The sequence below is a fragment of the Trachemys scripta genome, chromosome 1, assembly GCF_013100865.1.
Source record: "Trachemys scripta elegans isolate TJP31775 chromosome 1, CAS_Tse_1.0, whole genome shotgun sequence".
Taxonomy (NCBI): Eukaryota; Metazoa; Chordata; order Testudines; family Emydidae; genus Trachemys; species Trachemys scripta.
In genome coordinates this window covers 240,844,355-240,866,801 of record NC_048298.1, presented here as the reverse complement: position 1 = coordinate 240,866,801, position 22,447 = coordinate 240,844,355, and the positions used below count along the sequence as shown (strand labels likewise).

At 41.5% G+C, this 22,447-nt stretch overlaps 1 protein-coding gene across 3 annotated transcripts in view; it reads left to right on the top strand.

Annotated features, from left to right (window-relative positions):
• COL4A2 (collagen type IV alpha 2 chain) overlaps positions 1-22,447 on the top strand; it is a 225,417-nt gene that overhangs the window by 155,398 nt on the left and 47,572 nt on the right. For all 3 annotated transcript variants that reach the window (XM_034758169.1, XM_034758172.1, XM_034758170.1), the window contains 9 exons: positions 4,401-4,511; positions 4,962-5,117; positions 9,416-9,508; positions 9,882-10,045; positions 15,412-15,484; positions 15,583-15,689; positions 18,204-18,405; positions 19,416-19,475; positions 20,295-20,357. In XM_034758169.1, the coding sequence (XP_034614060.1) occupies positions 4,401-4,511; positions 4,962-5,117; positions 9,416-9,508; positions 9,882-10,045; positions 15,412-15,484; positions 15,583-15,689; positions 18,204-18,405; positions 19,416-19,475; positions 20,295-20,357 (1,029 nt within the window). The remainder of the gene's footprint in view (positions 1-4,400; positions 4,512-4,961; positions 5,118-9,415; positions 9,509-9,881; positions 10,046-15,411; positions 15,485-15,582; positions 15,690-18,203; positions 18,406-19,415; positions 19,476-20,294; positions 20,358-22,447) is intronic.

The window sequence follows — 22,447 nt, the reverse complement described above, 5'->3', positions numbered from 1 at the left end:
CTGGGTTGCCCACTTAGGGGAGTCAGGGAGTGGAGGTGGGACTCCCTCCCCAAGCCACCTGTCATAGCCACTCCCCCACCCCCCCCGAACCTTCCTCTATGCCCCGCTAGCAGGATGTGCTCCACAGTTTGAAAACCTCTGTTCTAGATCCAGAGATGATGCATGGGGCGGTCACATGCCCCCCAAAACCTTTGAATTGTGCCCCCCACTATCAACAGTTACGCATCACCTCTGTCTCTCACTGTTATATTTGAACCCAGCAGAGAAGGAGATAGATAGATAGAGACATAGGGAGCTGATAGAAACACAACTCTCTACTGTGCTCACTTTATTTTTCTGGCAGCAAAACTGGAGCTAACACAAAAGTGAAGCTCTGCACTGCGGAGGCTTTGCACATATAAACATTTTTCCACCCTCCTTTAAAAAAAACCTTCCCAAATACATATACATTCTTGTTTACATGGTTAACATGAAACACTATATAACCTCTGTCATGAACATGCAGCTAAGGGTAGCATAAAATCCCTCCTTTACCTGTAAAGGGTTAAGAAGCTCAAGTAACCTGGTTGGCACCTGACGAAAAGGACCAATAAGGGGAGAAGATACTTTCAAATCTGTGGAGGGAGGTTTCTCGTTTGTGCTTCTTTGTGCTCTCTTTGTTGTTCTCTCCGGGACAGAGAGGGACCAGGGCAGGAAAAATACATCTCCTAAAGCCATATCTGAAATAAGCATCTAAGATTACAAATTGTAAGTAATAGCAAGGAAATGCATTATCTTTTGTTTTAGCTTGTGAATTGTCCCTATGCTAAGAGGGAGATTTATTCCGGTTTGTGTAACTTTAAGGTTTTGCCTAGAGGAGAATCCTCGGTGCTTTAAATCTTATTGCCCTGTAAAATTACCTTCCATCCTGATTTTACAGAGGTGCTTCTTTTACTTTTTTTCTTTATAATAAAATTCTGTTTTTGAGAACCTGATTGGTTTTTAGTGTCCGAAAAACCTCAGGGTCTGGTCTGTGCTCACCTTGTTTACCTATTAGGTTGGTATATTATTCTCCCTCCTCCCCAGAAAGGAGTTAAAGGGGCTTGGAGGGATATTTTGGGGAAACGGGAACTCCAAGTGGTCCTTTTCCTGAATCTTTGTCTAACTCACTTGGTGGTGGCAGCATACCGTCCAAGGACAAGGAAGAATTTGTGCCTTGGGGAAGTTGTTAACTTAAGCTGGTAGAAATAAGCTTAGGGGATCTTTCATGTGGGCCCCCACATATGTACCCTAGAGTTCAGAGTGGAGAGAGAACCCTGACAACCTCACTAAAAGTTGTAAGTGGACTATCCCAGACTCCCAAATTACAAGGAGTTATTCTGTCCTGGAATAGCAGCTCACTGAGTAAACGATTTATAAGTTCAGGGACAAAACCGTTTTTTGCACTGTGATGGGCTGTACTGGGCCTTTTGAGGCCCCCTGCTGGAAGCCTGTGGTCCTACCACACCCTGCCCCAGAAAAGGAACAGTAAAGGTGCATCCTCCAGACCTGCCTTGAAAGGCTGTCTGTAAGCAGTCAATCAGATCTCAACAGGCTCAGATGAAAGGAGATGCAAGGCCTGAGCAAGTCAGTTCCTGACTGGGACCAGAAGGATGAGGAAGGACTGGAAGGCTGTGAGACTCTCCAGGTGCGGAGGCCTGGAAGAGATCCTGCTCAAGCAGGGAATAGACAGAACTTCAGCCCTGAGGTAAGGGTGAAGAGGAAGCAGCAACATGGGAAGTGGTGCAGGGAATAGCAGCAGCACGTGACTGCTATGTATTGGGTCCCTGGGTCAGGACCTGGAGTAGTGGGTGGGCTAGGGTCTCACCACCACCCACTGGCAGAGTGGCCAATGCCCCTAGAAGAGTAAAAGTTTCATTTAGAAGCCCAAGTGAAGGGCAGGACTTAAAGGGCACTGCTCTATAAACAGGGCAGGGATGGATTTAAAATTAGCCCAGAAGGGGCTGAGAACTGAGCCCAGACACAGGGCTGCTGACATTACCAAGGGCACAAGGACAGGCCCAGTTGGACCTTTTACCCCAGAAAGGGTTTGTTAGTTCATGCATTTGACTGTGTGACTTGGCCAGAGGGCTGAGCCACTGAAGACCCGCCTGACGAGGACAGCAGCCAACAGGGGGCACTGTGAGAAGAAAGAGTTCAGGTTTGCACCCAGCTGACAGGAGGCACTCATGAGAGGTGAGTGCACACCATCACATGCACCTGTTTGGAATAACATAGGTATGGTAGTGCAGCGGTGTCCTGAACAACAAGAACAGTTGGTAGTGAGGAATCAAGTGGATCTTGTAACAAAATTTCTCCCAGTAAGTCATTGAAAGTATGACTTGTAAGAGAAGGAGGTTCAATTGGAGGAACAGAAAGTCCTACTGGAACATCCCTGGACTTCAATACTTGTTGAGGCTGCAACTGGTCCATATGTCATTTCCACAATATACCATCAGATAGTTTTGCCACAAACAAAAAAGGTCCTATGCACTTTAGAATTCCTCAAGTACCCATTTCACTCCACAGTGATAGTTGCGAATCCACAAAGTCTCCAACTTGAAAAGAACGATGACATGTCTCATGTCATCATTCAATTTGCATAGCTTGGTATTTATCTGCACATGAGGCAACATCAAGACACAGCAGGTCCCAACAAGTACACAAAGATTGCTTCAAGAAAAGAGTTACAGGTGACTCCTGGGTAGTAGCTCATCATGTGCTCCTGCAGACAGGCAAGAAATTGTCCAGTTTCTGCTGATGACTCAAAACAGACTTGTTCGCTATCAAGGCATGCTTAAGTGTCTGTGCAAAGTGTTCCACTAGTCCGTTTGTAGCAGGATGGTATGGATCTGAACATATGTGCTGAATTCCATTGGAAACTAGGAACCTCTGAAGTTCTTCGAACAGAATTGAGGCCCATTGTGAGGGTAAACCAAATTGGTTAAAAAAGATACAAAGCACTGGTAGCACTAGACACACATGGGATAGAAATCCTGCTTCTCCAAATGTTGTACTTGGGCCCAGCAGAGAAGGAGATGGGCACAGAAGGAGACGATAAAAAGCACAGCTGTACAGTTTGTGCTTTGCTTGCTTTATTCTTCTGGCAGCAAAGCGAAAACTAACATGAAAGTGAGGCTTTTCGGTGGGAGGGGCAGTGGTCAAACATTTGAAGGAACAGGACATCACAGTCACCTCTTGGTGACCTACTTTAATTCACAGCCCTAAAGAACATAATTTCCAGTATAGGTACAGAACTCCTTAAATATTATTCTTACATACATTTCAGAATGTCATGATCACTAGTGTGTTACTGGCTCTCAGGAGAGACCTCACATGCCACATTTTAGTGAATTGTTATGCATATTACTGATCCCCCTGTAAAATTCTGTGCACCTCATGTGCCCTCTCCCAGTTGGTATCAAGAGGTTCCTGGATCACATCTGCACAATGTGTTAGTTCTCACATAAGGGATGTAAATTCCAGTTGCACACTAACTGGCCCAATGTGAACCCTGCTGATGTGCACTAAAAGTTAATGTACAATCAAACAGTACTACTATATTAACACCAACTAGGAAACTTTTAGTGTGCACCAGCAGGGTCCACACAGGCAAGTTAGTGCACAACACTCTACTGTGCACTAGAATTTACACCGCTTTGGTATGGACCAAAGCACCATATAGACAAGTTGCAACCAGTTGTTTGTTTGTTTTGGCTGCGCCCCCAAAACCATCTTAAAAACATCTTTTCATCCTGGAAAGGTACCCTGACAATCCTTGCATGACTAAATACTGGTCTGAATGAAGAAAGTTGGGATTTTGCCATTGACATTGATGGGACCAGGGTTTGGGCATTTGAGCATGCAGCTTTGGACTGTACTGAGGGGTTCTGTCTCTACTAAACTTACAGTCATTTCAGAGATCCATGTTATAACATAGTTTGGTCCAGCCCAGAGCTCAGTGTGGCTGGGATACACAGCAGAGCTATGCAGCTGTTGAAACTTTAAATGCAGATTTATTTTTCTTAACCTTTGTATTTTCTTTAAAACGATAACTTTCTGTTAATACTAACTTTAATAGGGCAATTCAGATATTATGATGTAACTTTTAATAGTGCTAATTTTAAATATTTTGTTCTGCAAACCCATCTTCTTCTTAAACGTTTCTGCCTGACAAATTACAGGTATTTGTGTGTGGATCTTGTGCTGCTGTGAATACTGCAGCTTTCTGGAATGTGTCACCAAATGAAGTAGCTGAATATTCTAATTTAGCTTTCAAGATTGACAGTTGGCTGAACAATCTAGAACATGCAGTGCTACTTGTGTGTGTCACAAAGATCAGCAGACTAACCTGTATTCTTGGGGATGGGGATGTGTTTCAGGAGTAACAGGTGATCCAGGATTGCCAGGTGTTCCTGGGCTTGCAGGAGACCCAGGGTACCAAGGAGATCCCGGCCTTCCTGGTCTTCCTGGATCGTCAGATGGTTTTCCTGGTAATATTCTGATATTTTATGATCTAAATATTGACTCACAACAATCCGCTGTGCTCCTATTTTAGTCAGAATTATTTTGGGAACAGGGGCAGGAATACATATGGAGCACAGGGTCCTGAAAGAGGCAGTGTGGTATAGTGAATAAGGAACTGAACTGGTAATCAGGAGACCTGGATTCCATTCCGGTTTCTGCCACTGACTTCTGGTGCGACTTTGGGCAAGTCACTTGCAAACAGGGGTAATGATACCAACCACCTTGGTAACATGCTTTGAATTGCTCAGATGAAAAGTGGTATTATCACTATATTCAGAATACCTGCATTGTTTCCTCACATGGTGGAAGTAGTTATGCCTACTTTCCCTCTATAACCTAGCATGCCTAGCCTCTTAATCTGAGAGCATGTTTGAGAGATCATTCTCAATTTCTTGGGTGATGTGTTCCCATTTCAGATGGCTCTGAAAGAAGAGGTTTACGTGGAGAAACGGGTGCCAAAGGTTTTAGGGGAGAACCAGGTTTTCCAGCAACTCAGCCAGGCCCACCAGGTAGTGATGGTAAACCAGGACTTCAAGGATTCCATGGCCCACCTGGTCCTCCAGGAACTGCAGGTAAGTGGCTAGAGATGCTGCCAGGCCGTAAGGTCTTTGGAAAATGAACAGGTTTAATTTTAGGGAATCAGAAATGTTGTTGTTTGATCATTTTCTAACAAGGCTGCTGGCATGTCAAGTTAATAGGTCAGATTGGGAGAGGAATGGGCATTCAATGATAGAAGCATAGTGTGGAGGAGAGTAAGTGATTGTATGCACGTGGGCAGGAGGGAGGGTGCCAAAAGGACAAAGAAACACAGGAAGAAAGATGTGTTCACCTGATTTTTCAAACATTCATAACAAACCCTGGAACACACATCTGGTTGGTTTGTTTTGTGGTTTTTCTCAGGGTTTGGATTTTTCAGCAGAGAAATTTTGCATAGCTCAAGTTTTGAGCAACGGGCATCCACCATTGCTAAGGTTCCTTTTGTTCCTGATGTATTTTAAATAGTTGTGTCCATAGTTAAGTATGAAGGTGGCAAAAATGGAATGAGCGATTGGTCTAGATCTGCATTTGACAGGAAGGGGTGCAGCCTTCTAGCCGGCCAAAGATTTTAAAAAATGCTGACGCTGATCATTATTTAGTTGTCTAGGAGCAGTGAGGAATCCAATAGAGGGCCCTGGGACTTTCAGCCACAATCACAGAGCTGATTCCTTTGATGAAAAGCAAACTGCTAGCTCCATCTACCTTCTTGATATTTCCTTTTTTCTATCAACGTCACTTCTTCCATGCCTGGGTTACATTTTAGCTAGCAGCTGTTCATCCAGGCGCTATTCACTCAGGTACTGGGACAGTTTTGTCAGGGTTCTGGATATCATTTAGATATTGCTGGTCAGTGGAGCTGGAACAATTTTTATAGTGGGGGTGCTGAAGGGAGAAGCCATGTCTTTGGGTTGTTGTTACTACTTCAAGCCAAGGAGTGCACCAGTACACCCAGTTCCAGCACCTATGTTACTGGTTCTATGTTGAAAACAGTAGTATCTCACCATATTCTCAAACTTCTGTACTGGTGCCCCTTTCACATAGCAAGCCTCTGAGTGCGACCCCCCCCCTCATAAATTAAAACACTTTTTTATATATTTAACACCATTATAAATGCTGGAGGCAAAGCGGGGTTTGGGGTGGAGGCTGACAGCTCGCGACCCCCTGTGTAATAACCTCGTGACCCCCTGAGGGGTCCCGACCCCCAGTTTGAGAACCCCTACTCTAGAGGTCTTATGTGTACACTGACCATGAAGAATTTGTGATTTCTCGTTGTGAAGACATCAGGGAAAAGGTGCCTGTTTTAACTCTTTGTGATCTACCTGAGAAGAATGGTCTAAGACAGTTGATTTCAATTCTGTCCAATCCCACTATGTCTCTGCTTAATGAGCAGTATCTAATGATCAATCATGTTGAAAGATAACCATGCTAATACTGCTAGATGTTTTGGTATCTCTCCATGGCTAAAAGAAAATAATCGAGCAGTCCGGTCTAGGATGTGAACATAAAAACATGGCTTTAAATATTTTTTTTAACTTTCACTGATGAAAGGATTGTGGACTAGATCCTGGCTTGTGATACAGTAGACCATTTCACATAGGTACTATAAAACTGTCCTAAGTAGTCTGCTGAGTGTTCCCCTAACATGGAATAGCTACTTCATCAAAGCATCCTCACCCCCAAAATAGGAGGAGGGTCTGGAATGCTGGTAGGGCCAGAGTGTGATGTCCTCTCAGCCAGCCAGTGAAATTTGGAGCAGTGTTGAAGCTGCTCCAAGTTATACCATGGGTTGAAACAGACCATGGCAATCCCAGAGATTAGGTGGGGGAGAATGTAAAGGATTATGAACCAGATAGCTTAAAGTCACCTTTCCACTGAACCAAGCAAAACTCTGGCACAGCTGGGGACATAGGCTTATGCATTGACTGAATTTACAGAGTAAACCCATGCAGTAAATAGGCTGTCATTAATATACCATGGAATTGTAAATTTTAAGAATTTAGAAATGTTTTAGATGTACTATATTATGTCAAATGTGGTACAGCCAATACTGCATGTCAATACTGCAGTTATTTACTAACAGAATTGCAGTAGCATGTCTGAGCCTCAGAACCTATTGTACTCGGTGCTGTAAAAATACAGAACAAAAAGGCTGTCCCTGCCCCAAAGAGTTTACAGTCTAAGCATAAGATGAGAAAAAACAGGTAGATACAGACAGACAAGACAGCACAAGGAACCAGTGAGACAATACTGATCAATATAATAGGCAGGGGCCCCAGTACAACAGCTGCATAACCATTGTCAGGTTTTTTTATAGACATCGTGGCAAAGAATCTTAAGGAGGACAATGAGGTGGCTTTGTGGTTGCTTACAGGGCACACACCCCAAGTGTGAGGGTTAGTTTTACATTTGTTGTGATGGGGAAGGGAGATGCAAAGCAATGAGCTAGCAAAATTATCATGTTTTGAATGGATACAAGCAAGGGCTGTGTTTAGGCTGAGTTTAAGCTGACAGATGGGCATCCCAGTGGCAATGTCACATAGACAAGCCAGTACTTTTTAGTTTGGAAAGAAAAAGACCGATCTGGAATGGAGAGGCACCTGAGAGTCATCAGCATAAAGTTGATGATTGAATTTGTGTTTGTGCCTGAGATGGCCCTCTCCATCTTGTCCCTGGGCAAAGGAGGGAACTCTATGGAGGGAGAATAAGGAGGAATCTCCAAAGGACACACTGAAGGAGCAGTTAGAGAGGTAGGAAGTGAACCAGGAGAGAACTGTGTCACGAGACCTGAGGAAAGACAGATTTCAAGAAAAGTATGGCCGATGGTGTCAAAGGCAGCTGACAGGTAAAGGATTATGAGAATAGAGTATCTGGTTAGGAAGAGGTCTTTAGAGACTTTGGTGAGAGCAGTTTCAGTGCAGTGCAAGAGACAGAAGCCCAACTGGAGAGGGTCTAGGATGGAATAGGAGGAGAAGAATTCCAGACAGCAATTGTAAAATTATGTTCTATGACAGGGGTGGGCAAACTTTTTGGCCTGAGGGCCACACCAGGAAACAGAAATTGTATGGCAGGCCATGAATGCTCACAAAATTGGGGTTGGGGTACGGGAGGGTGTGAGGGCTCTGCTTGGGGATGTGGGCTCTGGGGATGAGGAGTTTGGGATGTAAGAGGGTGCTTTGGGATGGGACCGAAGGGTTCGGAGGGCAGGAGGGGGATCAGGACTGGGGCGTGGGTCCAGGAAGGGGTGCAGGTTTTGGCTGGGGGTGCGGGCTCTGGGCTGGGGCTGTGGATGAGAGGTTTGGGCTACAGGAGGGTGCTCCGGACTGGGATCAAGGGGTTTGGAGAGTGGGAAGGGGATCAGGGCTGGGGCAGGGGGTTGAGGCGTGGGGAGAGGCTCAGGGGTGCAGGATCCGAGCGGCACTTACCTCAAGTGGTTTCTTGAGACCCAAAGTAGAGAGGGAGGTGAGGGTGGGAGAAGGGATGGGGTTAAGGAGGAAGTCCAAGGTGGTGAAAAGATGGCTGGGACTGCAGCTGCAGGACTCAGTTAGGTTTGAGAAATAGAGCTGCTTTGCTAGGAAAATGGCAGAGCTGAAGAAGGAAAGAACAAACGTGCAGTGGAAGAAGTCAACCTGGTCTCGGGATTTCTGCCAGAGACACACTGCAGCAAAAGAGCAGAAGCAGAGGAAGCAGGTGTTAGGGGTGAGCCTAGGCTGGGGATGGACAAGGCAGACACTGAGAGAGAGTGGCAAAAGAGAGTGAAAGAGTGGGAACAATTGAGAGAATCAACAACCATATCAATGGAAGACAGAGCAGAGGAAAAGTCGTTGACGTTGATAGTCTGGAAGTCATCAAAGAACCAGGTGGTCAGGCATGGTGGGGTGGGAGGGAAACAGGCAGTATCGAGAGAGACCAGTGATGGTCAGAGCAGGCCAGTTGAGCAATAGAGAGGTTAGCAAGCAGTGCTTGGAAAAGACCATGTCAAGTAAATGGCAATTTTGGTGAGTATGAGAGTTGAACCAGGGCTGCGTATCAAATGAGAAGGTAAGGGTGAGGAGATGGGAGGCTAAGGGGGGGGTGGGGGAATGAGTCACCAACATTGTAGTTGAAGTCACCAAGGAGGAGGGGGAACATTGTGAAGACAGAGAGCCAGGATTAAAAATCAGAAAGAAAGGCTGATGGGGAGGAGTTGGGTGGATGGTAGATGACAGGAACATGCAGGGAGAGAGAAGAGTCAGATGCAGTGGTGCTCAAAACAGGATAAAGAATGGAAAGGAGGGCAGGAAGGGTAAATATACACGACATTAATGCTATATTTCAAATGCATTAACCTCCATAGGCTATCTTTTTGGACTGAAGGGACGCCAGGGGGATCCAGGTGAGGCAGGCAGCCAAGGTTTCCCTGGGTTCCGAGGACAAAAAGGATTGAAAGGTAAGACGTTACAAATAGTGGGCCAAATCTGGAGGTCCTTATTCATCCAAAACGTTCGTTGTGCTCAGTGTGAGTTTTGCCTGAGCATGATCTGAACTAGGACTGCAGAATTTGACCTAGTGCTAACACAATAAGAAAAATATCTCATGGGGCTATTTCTTTTACCCAAAAGCACTTTTTAAATATACTTGTGTCTTCATTAGGGATCAATCCTGGTCCCACTACCGTAAATTGGAGTTTTGTCATCAACTTCAACAGGGCCATGAACCCCAATGTATTAAAGTTATCTCGCCTACGATTTCTCATAATAAATTCTTCCAAATGTTTGTTTTCAATGAGCTTCTGTGTTTTCCTCCCTCCCACATTTCTGCAGGTGAAACAGGGGACTGTAAATGTATTGAAAGTGAGGAAGCCAGACGGGGTCCTGCTGGTCTACCCGGTCCGCCAGGTTTTCCAGGCCCAACTGGACTTCCTGGACGGAAAGGAGATGTTGGAGATCAAGGTCAGCATGGTCTTCCAGGTTTCTCTGGTGAAAATGTAAGTTATTTATCTCTTTAATCCATTTTTTTCAGAGACATACTAGACTTGTCAGGAAAAAGAATGTCCTTAAAATTGCTTGTTTTCACTGCAACTTTTCTTCAGTATTCTTCATATTTTTGCTTTAAATACACTGCTCTACAGCCAAAATGCTTCTGAAATAAATGTAGTCAAACTTTACTAATACAAGAGACAAGCCAAGAAGTGCCAAGTAGACATTGAATAGGACTAAACTATGTACATAATAGTTTTTTGCCTTTTGTTTCATAATAAATTTTATTTATATAACCCTTTTGCTGATTTTTAAAGTGTTACATAAACAGGACAGGTGAAATATTATCATGTAAAGCAACCATAAACACATGAAAAGACCTAGGTTTACAATTTATGATTAAAACTCTACTATCTACACAATATACATAGACATAAAATGTAAAAACTTAAATATCTTAGAAACAGTGGCCAATCAGTTGTTTTAATTGTCATATTTGAATTCAGCACATCAAAATACATAATAAATAGCACATTTTATCTCTGAAGCAGACGACTTCTCAAAAATTGTAGACCAGTGATATTGATGAAAAAACAAATGTTTTTCATGAAAATGGATTTTTTGGCAAATCAAATCATTGTTCATCAAAAAATGTTTCAAAGAATTTTTTTCAACCAACTCTAATAAATCCATTGCTAGCTGAAAAGATGATGATAATGCCAGTAGATGTGGGCTTTAATGTTGTTTCTAACAAAATACATGTGTCTAACTGCTGAATTGTGAGGATCTTATTTATGCTATATTATGTCTTCTTAAAAGCCACAAATCAATAATTTTGTACTGTTGATAAAATAACTACCTTACCAACAATCGTTTAAGAACATAACATAAGAACGGCCATACTGGGTCAGACCAAAGGTTCATCTAACCAAGTATCCTGTGTTCTGACTGGCCAGGTGCCCCAGAGGGAATGAACAGAACAGGTAATCATCAAGTGATCCATCCCCTGTCACCCATTCCCAGATTCTGGCAAACAGAGGCTAGGGACACCATCCCTGCCCATCCTGGCTAATAGCCATTGATGGACCTATCCTCCATGAATTTATCTAGTTCTTTTTTTAACCTTGTTATAGTCTTGGCCTTCACAACATCCTCTGGCAAAGAATTCCACAAGTTGACTGTGTGTTGTGTGAAGAAATACTTCCTTTTGTTTGTTTTAAACCTGCTGCCTATTCATTTCATTTGGTGACTTCTAGTTCTTGTGTTATGAGAAGGAGTAAACAACACTTCCTTATCTGTTTTAATAACCACTTCTGGATTACAGTGTTCTACATAAAATCAGAATTGGGCTTTGTGAACTGGATCCTCAATGAGACTGAGACTCTTGTTTTAGCAATGGATTTTTTGTAGAGCTGGTTAAAAATATAGTTTATTTTAACAAAAAATTCAAAGAAAATGATAATTTTTCATTTGTATCTAATTTTTAATGGAATTTGTCAGGCTTTTGATAGAAAACTAAAACCCAACCAAAACTTTTTTTTGTTTTACAACAACTGAAAACAAAAATTTGGCTTGGTTATTGGTTGTCCTAAACAAAACATAACAAAATTGGCTTTTTTTTTAGTCTTCTTCAAAAAATTTCTTTATAAGAAAATTTCCACGCCTCAAAACATGTTTTTGACTAAAATATTTTCAACCAGTTATAGGAGTTTGCCCAAAGTTTTACAAGTAATATTTCTCTTTTATAACTGAAGATCTTCAATAACTTTGGTCCAGACTTTACTTTCAGTTGCAACAAAGTCAGGAGTAACTCCATAATTCATTGGACATATTCAGTCAATTATATTGAATGACCCTGAATTTGACCCAAAGTGACTGAAGATGTTGAGCATGAAAGAAAGAGAAACATTAGCTGTAAAACTTTGGGCAGGCACCTAACTCTAAAATACATTATTTACAATCTTTCAAAGCAAAAAATAGAAAAGTTAAAATCACTTCACTAATATAGTGCAGTTACTCCAGACTTACAACCATTTAACTGAGGTCAGAATTTGGCCTCACATTAGATTCCAGAGCTTCCTTTGCCTTTAAAAAAGAACATCTGAAATACACATCTCTACACTGGTATCTAAGGGCTTGTCTGTACAAATGCTTAGTTCCTGGCAAGCTAGGGTCTAAATCTACCCTGTACTAACTTTCCACACATTAAGTATCCAGGTTGACCCTGCTGCCATGCTCTAAAGTTCCATAGTGCACTTTGATCTATTCCCATTTGAAAGTGGGGTAGATCTAAGCACACTATGGAACTTCTAGGGTAGCATGGGGTAGATTTAGACGAGAGCTTGCCATGAACTAAGTGTTTGTGTAGACAGGCCCTAAGACATCACTTTGCTGACCATACATTTAAATGCAGCTTGTAAATATTAGTTGACAAATCAACTTCTATATATCATAGATTTGGTCTACACAAGACTTTATGGAAGTGTGAATCTGTACGTTTCACATATTCAGCAACAGAGAAATAGTTTCCATGTGTACTTTGGAGCCAAGAACAACTTGGCTTCATGTCATACCGAAGGAGAACTACACAAAGAGACAGAACTAGGGCTGCAAAAGGGTACTATGCTCTAGTAATGGATTTGGAGCATGAGTCTTCTAAGCAAAATTAAAATGGAACGACAATTTACTTCATATTCTGTGTACCCTGGCACAAAGTCCCTGGGGCTGAAATCGCCATAGCCACCATGCTGGATGAACTTCCTTGGGATGGGCTTTGGTGCCCAGACCATTGAATTGCAGCTTCAGATGGGTACCAGGATGGTGTTGACTCCTGACCTGATCTTGGAAGGCCCTATAGTTTAGGGTAAAATAGAATCTAGCTGCTAAGCATGCTTATAGAAATAAGAATGGAAGTTGTTGAAGTTGTAACGGCAAGTATTTAATAATATATTTATTAAAAATAGACTTGGTTACAGGACTTAAGGAATTTAAGTGTTAAAAGCTTAGAGTGAGGCCTAGTAGAAGTTGGCAGTGGGTATAAGATAGCACAAGTATCATGTGCTTGGCTGAAAGCTATAGAATGATACCAGCTTGAACTAAGGTTATAGAAGTTAGCAGTACATATCTTGTGATAGTTTACCAGTGCATTTGGTGATAAACAGGTAAACCACAAACAAACAAATGGTAGCATCTTAGAGACTTTTTGTAGTAAGAACTAACCACATTGATATATCAAAACTATTGGGAAAGGGACTGACGCAAATGGTTGGGTTAACTGTCAGAAATGTAATTATAATCAGCCGGAACACTGCATATGGACATTCAGAACTCTAAAATTGGTCTGCCAGAGTACTAAATGTGAATAGGGGGCTGAGTGCTGACTTGATCAGGTATGGTCCTGGATGTATGTGAGTGGAATGGGAAAAGACGTATAACAGGTTGTTAGACAAATCCTAACTGGGACACCAGGATGACGACATGGGGCAACTGAGTAGGAAGCCTGGCCCAAATCCTTCCTCTTGGGGTGATCTTCACTTACTTTTTCTTTTATCTTTGTTTCTAATGGTTTCCATAAGGTAGTAAGTATGAACAATGCAGGAAACCACTTTCCTGTACTTCTCGTTCTTATAATGATTTTTCCTATTATTTCAATTACATTTGTCTGTATTAATGAAAGCTGATAACGTTTCTGGGTGTGCTTCACCAATTTCATCTTCTTAATTAACTCTAAGTAGCTGCCTGAATAAAGAACCTGTTATTTGTGACAGATGCACTTTGCACCCTAGATTAATCCTAGGCTCCAATGGTTTTGTATTCAGGATAAAGGACCAGGAATCAGGAAATCTGGGTTTTATTCTCAGTTCTGCCACAGATTTTCTGTGTGACCTAAGGCAAGTCATTTAACCTCCCTATGCCTCAGTCTCCTCACCTGTTAAATGTGGAAGATAATACTTCTCTACATCACACAGGTGTTGTGAGGCCCTCACATAGTATGATGCTGAGCAGAAGAAAAATGCCCAGAAATAAATAAAAATAAATTCTGAGTTTTGTTTTCCTACTCCAGGAATTGCTTGCAGAATTTACCTTACTTCCCACTATAAGTAATTTGGCGTATTCCCTCAGTAGACTTTGCCCCTCCATTGGAGTCCCTGGCAGTTGTAAAGCTGCCATTATCCCTCAGAATCCTGCATATAATGTAGATAGTGGTATTTCCACCTACCCTCCTTCTTGATGAAGCCTCCCTGGGGTTATGGGGCCCAGCACATGTACATGGCACTTCCCTGCACCAGCAGGAACAAATCTGGACCACTATTACACCTCTACCCCGATATAACGCTGTCCTCAGGAGCCAGTATAGTATGGTGTATGAATAAGAAGGAGTTTGTTATATTATTTGGTCAGAAATCTAACAGAAATACTTCAATAGTTTCCTTTCAGATATTTAAAGAAAGTTTACAAATTTGGCACTATTAGCTAGTAAAACCTTAACTTTTTTGAGTGAGGGGAAAGAACATATTACTTACACATACCATGCGTTGTGTCTTTCCTCGGGTCGGTCCCAATCAAACCTACTCCATTAATTGACCAGAGATGAGAGAGAAGCTTGAATCCGCCCTCTGCTCCTCATCAGGGCATAAATATTGATCCTCTGCAGCTCTCTGATCCCCTCCTGGTCTGGGATCTTGGCACCCAACCAGAGGTCCCCTCAATTATTTGGTGCCGTTGCTAGACTGCAAGGCTAGCACTTTTTGTGTGTAAGGGGAAGGGAGAGGAAGATCTGTCATTTCTTATTTCTCACTGTATATCAAAAACAAATATTTTACTTCATTACATGAACTCTCCTTTGTTACAATTAGATGCGGCTCACCATGTTTCCAAGCACACCTCTACCTCAATATAACGCTGTCCTCTGGAGCCAAAAAATCTTACCGCGTTATAGGTGAAACCGCGTTATATCGAACTTGCTTTGATCCGCCAAAGTGCACAGCCCCGCCCCCCTGGAGCACTGCTTTACCGCATTATATCCGAATTCGTGTTATATCAGGTCGCGTTATATCGGGGTAGAGGTGTATTTTATATACTCCCATAGGAGTCCTTGGCATCTTACAGATATATAAGAGGACAAGTTCCTTGTTACAAGGAGTTTACTATCCAAAGTAGAGAGACAACACACTGATTAAGGATCAAGCACAAGAATGGGAACACCAGAGAGAAAATCATTAATAGAAAGAGATGTGAAAGAAGTAAGTTTTGAGGAGCTTTTTGAAGAACAACAGAGGGTCACTTGGCACACAGGTTTACTTTTAACTATCGCTTTTCCATTTGTTTCCTAAATAAAGTTCTGATTAACTTTATTTAAAATGGATATCAACAGGGAATTCGTGGTGCAGTTGGATTGCCTGGGCCAAAAGGGGAGAAAGGAGATTCTAGATATGTTACAACGAAAGGTAAAGCAAGCAATCTACTTCCCTTGCAATTTGCAAATTATATATATAAGCCTTTTGTCCAATGCAGGAGTAATTTCACATTGAGAGCACTTCTTTAGGTACCAAAGGAGACCCTGGAGGTCCTGGACTATCTGGCATTAAAGGTGAAGATGGGTTTCCAGGAAAAGATGGTATAGATGGCTTACCAGGGCTTCCTGGCCTTCCAGTAAGTAACAACTATATCCAATATTTGCCTACCATATTTAATTACAGACTTCTTTAGTTCAGCATCTCATAACCGAGCTGTCCTCCATACCTACATCATAAATTCTTATCCTATCTTCACTGGTTGCTGATGCATTCAAGTATCAGATTTAGATGTTATATTAATTAAAATATTAATTATTTTCCATTCTTTTCCCATTTTATGTAAGCAAATTAATACCAGTTTATATCCCAGACATGTCAGTTTGCTCCATCAATGATTTATTATTTGTTTTCCCTCCTTTTAAACTTACATGAAGTTCTTTCACACTGAATATCTCTTAAGAGCTACATGGTCATCAAATGAAGTTATGGAGAGGCAAAAATTAATCGCAGATCAGCTGCCTGACAGTGCATATTATGCTTGCACTAGGGTGATGCATCCTGAAATCATAAAGTCATCACATATTGACATAGCAGTGGGCTCAGACATCATAACTAGAAATGGGCCAGACCCAGAACATCAAATCTGAATGTCAATGATTGTTGTCATCAGTCAAATCTAAATCTGAAAAGGACCTATTTTCTGGTTCATTGTGACACCAATCTTGAAAGAACAGTTATTCTCATGTAATTTTGGCTCAAGATGGCAGAAATGTCATTAGAACAGCAGATTAAGAAATATCTGTCATTTTGTAACAAAATCATATGAAAGCTCTCAAGATTTCAGAACTGTTGTAACATGAGCCCCAGCCTAAATCTAATCTGGGTTCAAACACCAGGCCTGACCCATTTCTGATTGTAATGATTCCTCTCCACAGCTAATTACTCTTTCTCTAAAACTCCATTTGACACTTTCTACACTCTCCTGCCTTTGCTGCCCTAGTCGTTCTGTCTTCAAGAAAGGGATCATGCTGTTTCTCCTCCCTCCCATTTCTCCTTACTTGATTGCTTGGGGAGATGTGAAACAATGTTGCTCACACTCTGATCAACTTACACAATGCTACCTGGCCTGCCACACATTTCTCGGCAGAGTAAGCAGGTCTCCGATCAAACCCACAGACTCTCCAAAAGTCACATTCAGCTTTACAACCACAGGTGGTGTATGACTGGTTCACATAGCCCAAATGATGTGCATTCACCGGCCTTAGCCCTCTCTGGTGGAATGTTCTGTCAATGGATGTTTGTTTCATTGGTACCATCCCTGGTTATACATCTTGGGACGTGTTCGGTCACAGAGACCCCCTTGGGACTGTGACCTGATGTGCTGAAATTACCTCTGAGCCCATTTTCCCTGCCAGTTTGGGACTTCCAGAATCCTGTCTTGTTGAGCCAGACATGCTAGTCTGCTGCAACACAGACCCAGGGTCTGGGCCACACCCCCAAAGCTGCAGACTTAACTGAAAACAGTTCAGCAGGTTACCTGTCTCCTGCACCCAGCTCCCAATGGGATCCAAACTCCAAATAAATCTGTTTTACTCTGTATAAAGCTTATATAGGGTAAATTCATAAATTGTCTGCCCTCTATATCACTGATAGAGAGATATGCACAGCTGTTTGCTCTCCTAGGTATTAATCACTTACTTTGGGTTTATTAAAAAACAAAAGTGATTTTATTAAGTATAAAAAGTAGGATTTAAGTGGTTTCAAGTAATAACAGACAGAACAAAGTAAGTCACCAAGCAAAATAAAGCAAAAACACGCAAGTCTAAGCCTAATACATTAAGAAATTGAATACAGGTAATATCTCACCCTCAGAGATGTTCCAATAAGCTTCTTTCACAGACTAGACTCCTTCCTAGTCTGGGCCCAATCCTTTCCCCGGTACAGATATCTCAGGTGGAAAGCAGGGGTTTTCTCATGACTGGCCTCCTCCTTCGTCCTGCTCTGCCCCCTTTTATAGTTTTGGCACAAGGCAGGAATCTCTTGTCTCTCTCAGTCCCCACCCCATCTTCTAAATGGAAAAGTACCAGCTTTAAGATGGATTTCATTATCAGGTGACATGGTCACATGTCACTGTAAAACCCCTAGTCTCCATTCCCCATGGGCTGGCCCACACATACACAGGAAGGCTTTCAAGTAACTAAGGCCATTTACAACTGATTGTTTATGGAGCACCCTTAATGGCCTCCACTTAATATGTTTACAACAGTGATACAAGTTTATATCTTATTCTCCTAACTCCAGATATAGAAATAATACATGCAAACAAATAGGATGAACACACTTAGTAGATTACAAGCTTTCTAATGACACCATACAAGGGGTATTTAGTATAAAGCATATTCCAATTATGTCATATTCATAAGCATACTTCCATAAAGCATATGGAGTGCAGTGTCACACATCTAAGTTAACATGTTACCTTATTATGTTAAAGGTTTTTTGCTGATATCACCCTTGTAAATGGCCATGATACATGGAAACATCTACCAATTACTGATCATAAGAAAAAGTGTTTAATTGTTTGGGTGAGGTTTATTCTTATGCAAAGTCAAAGTGCCCATCTCTGTATATTTAATCTGTTTTCCCATAGGGTGATGGTGTAAGAGGTTCACCAGGTGACCCTGGTTATCCAGGACTACAAGGTGAAAAGGGCTTTCTCGGAGAGATTGGTCTGCCAGGTGCAGGCTTACCTGGCCCGAAAGGATACCGTGGCCCTCCAGGTGACTTTGGAACATATGGAAATCCAGGGATTCAAGGTCCCCCAGGTCCTCCAGGTGCTCCTGCCCAATTAGGTATGTGTGATCACATGTCTCTTATGTTAAAGTCATTAGGGATCATATGCAAAACATCATGTAAATCTACTCACTGACAAGGCAGTATAGTATAGTGTATGAATAAGAAGGAGTTTGTTATATTGTTTGGTCAGAAATCTAACAGAAATACTTCAATAGTTTCCTTTCAGATATTTAAAGAAAGTTTACAAATTTGGCACTATTAGCTAGTAAAACCTTAACTTTTTTGAGTGAGGGGAAAGAACATATTACTTACACATACCATGCGTTGTGTCTTTCCTCGGGTCGGTCCCAATCAAACCTACTCCATTAATTGACCAGAGATAAGAGAGAAGCTTGAACCCGCCCTCTGCTCCTCATCAGGGCATAAATATTGATCCTTTGCAGCTCTCTGATCCCCTCCTGGTCTGGGATCTTGGCACCCAACCAGAGGTTCCCCTCAATTATTTGGTACTGTTGCTAGACTGCAAGGCTAGCACTTTTTGTGTGTAAGAGGAAGGGAGAGGAAGATCTGTCATTTCTTATTTCTCACTGTATATCAAAAACAAATATTTTACTTCATTACATGAACTCTCCTTTGTTACAATTAGATGCGGCTCACCATGTTTCCAAGCACACCTCTACCTCGATATAACGCTGTCCTCGGGAGCCAAAAAATCTTACCATGTTTTAGGTGAAACCACATTATATCAAACTTGCTTTGATCCACCAGAGTGCGTAGCCCCGCCCCCCTGGAGCACTGCTTTATCGTTTTATATCCAAATTCGTGTTATATCAGGTCGCATTATATCGGGGTAGAGGTGTATTTTAAAACGAGTGGCTGCCTTTTCATTCTTTAATTTATGAGGATTATCCAGTGCACAATAATTTAGACACAGTACATCAACTGATGCTGTAATAGACATCTGCAGTTAGAACTGAGAAGTTTGGGTTTTGTATTTTTTAACATTTTGTTTAAAATGCTAAGAGACTATCTTGCTTGTTTCTCTTTTCTCATACTTCCCTGGTAGACTGTAACCAAATTACTGAAGATCTTTCTAGGGGAGATGGCATCGAGACAATTTGGTCAGGTATAGTACAGAAATAAGATGGCTTGGAAACATTTTAATATTTAGATCTATGGGGAACCTACAACATGACAGTGTGCTTATTGATTCCTGGTGACTAATTTTGATGTTGCCATTTCTTGGCGATAGCTCCATCTGTAAACTGCTTAATATTCAGGTCACAAATAATGACACTTTTGCTATACAACAAACCAGTAATTTGATCGTATCATGTGTTTTTAAATTAATGGTGTTTCACCTCTGCAAATCAAAAATTATTTGGTTCATTACTCCCTTGAGTTTATTGTGATTAAAAAAACAATTATCACGTGGCTTGTAATAACTATCTGAAATTACAAATAACAGCAGAAATTAGATTCCAAAGAGATTTCACAAGTACAATGTAGCAAACCATTTGTGAGAAGTACTCTATGTTTAGGTAAAAAGTATCAGTGCAATTTGGTATTTAAAGGAACAAGTACTCTAGTTTTCACCTGCAACTGAATTAATTTGTTTGATTTTAAATTGACTCCAGAAAAAAAGTGAGCTGCCATTTTGAAAATTTGGCCATACAAGTGTTATAATAACGTCTGATCTCTTCACTATTAGCACAGCAAAGGTTCCAATGAAATAAAATGAACAACTTTTCTTAATTCATTGTCAGCATGAGCTATGCTGCACATTGCTATATAAAAATGATTAAATAAAACTTTCAATTTTTATAGTTTTACTAATGGAAATAATTGCTAGATTTAATCATAGTGAGGTTATTGTAAGTCACAAAAACAATGAGAGATACAGCAGATGAGTATGTGGAACTCCACTGATAATGTTTATTTGTAGGGGCAGAATGCGTGAGAGCACCGAAAGGATCCCCAGGAAAGCCAGGATTGCCAGGAGCTATAGGTAATGTTGTGCCTTTACTTTTGAAACATTTCTTTACCTTACACACTACATTTGGAATTAGCTTTTGCTAAACCTGACTGTAGTTGTGCCCTTAGACTAAATATATTTTAGAAATGAGAATAAAGGAGACTTTTAAGTTAAAATTTAGGGGTGGGGTGAGATAGACAAAGGAAAATAGATACAAAGTGTATGATACGTAATGGCTGCACTACACGAATTAATCCTCTTCTCACTCATGAATTTCAATTCTGTAACAAAATCAGCCACCAACAATGGTTTTCTCTATAAACAGTCATTACATTTAGTCACAAATCCACACTGTTTGTGAATATCGTCTGGCACCCAGGTATAAGGAGTCAGTTGGGGTTTTAAGCAGTTGTCTTTTAATAGTGTGGCAAAAATCAAAATAAACACGCCATATGATATATGCCTTCTATAGTAGAATAGATATTGGAGACGGAACAGTCTTCTATTAGATCACCCAGTTCATCCTTCTCTCCATGCAGCCTCCTCATCAATTCCATGTTTCTTTCAACTGTACCATATGCCTTTAAAAAAATCAGTGGAGTTTCACAGTTTAATAAAACCACGAAGGGCTGGATTTTGCCCCGGTTCTATGCGGTGCATAGGAGAGTACTGAGGAGCTATCATCCCCACCCCACCCCTACACCCTTCACTCCCTAAGGAGCTGTGCAGGAACCTCGTGGACTGACGCTTCTGAGGCGGTGGGAAGAGCAGTGGCTGCTCCCCACTAGATACTCCCCACATCAGGAGCCAGTGGGCAAACAGAGGTGGGGTGGGGTTAAAGCCTGGCTGGACACATTACAGGGAGTATGCTAATTCCTAGAAGGGGTGTAATAAATTACTAGCCCATGGAGCAAGTGGATGTAGTGGAGGAATTGTCACAATGCCTTCTGAGTGCTCCTCCTGGGGTCATATAATTATACACAGTCTCTTAAACAGGGCTGGGCCTAAAGTCTCAATGGAACTCTAAATAAGTAGGCACAGATCATCTGATGCAGTGGGGTTACATTGCTCAGCACTCCCAGCAATTTTTGTTTCCAAAACTGGTCTATCCAATCCTAGGAGGATTGCCTCAGTGCTTTTTCTTTTTTGGGGCGGGGGGTGGGGTGGGCCAGCGGGAGGCACAGTCTGGGACTTTCCAAACCCTGCTGATCCATAGCCGCTGTATTTAACTCCCTAGAACATTGGTAACTGACATAACTTAAAGCAGCCTTTTGTATTAGGGGAGCTTGAAGTCCATCTTTGCAGCCTTCCCTAACTGTGCCTTGCATTTTTTGGCCACAACTCTGGCCAAAGATCTGGGCTGCAGTGTTTAAGGTCAAATTTTCCTTTTAAATTAAATATAAAGTGTATTGTTGTTGTTATGGTTTAAGTAATGACTCATTCATATTTCTTAATGGGATTTGCTATTTTTATCTCTTGTTACTGCAGCATGTTGAATAATTCAGATTTACATTTCTGTATTTGACTATGGTACTTCGGCGTTGTAATCAGTGCTTCTGAAGGTGGTTTTTAATGTTGTGCAAGGTGATTTTCTCTGAAGTCTGTTACTCTTTAGGATGATTCAGTTCCTTTGTAATTTTATGTGAACTTTTCATTCTTCTTTCCAATGAATTTGAATGAAGTCAGATTTACTTCTTATTCACAATTCTTTCTAAACACAGATGCTTCCATGCCATCAGATTAATGTGTGTTTTATTTTAGGCATTGGTCTGTTGTTGTAAACAAAGCTCCTTATGTGTGTGTCCATCTGTTGGATAAACATCTTCATCAATTTTTACAGTTTGTGGTAATAGCAACACATTTGTTACAAAAATTACCATTAGCAAGAACAACAAATTCATTGCAAGTGTCCGTTTACAATCATGTTTGTCATGCTACACCTTTGGCTCAATACCATTGGAGTTTGGGCATTTTAGGGTTAACCTGTGGCTTCCCTTTGCAAAATTCAGTTTTCTCTTTCCTCCTGTCCTGCAGGATCAAACCCTGATTTCTCTTGCTTAACAGAATTCACGGGCTGATGGGGTGGGCTCTCTGTGCTAACAGCTATTAGCAAGTCCTTCCTC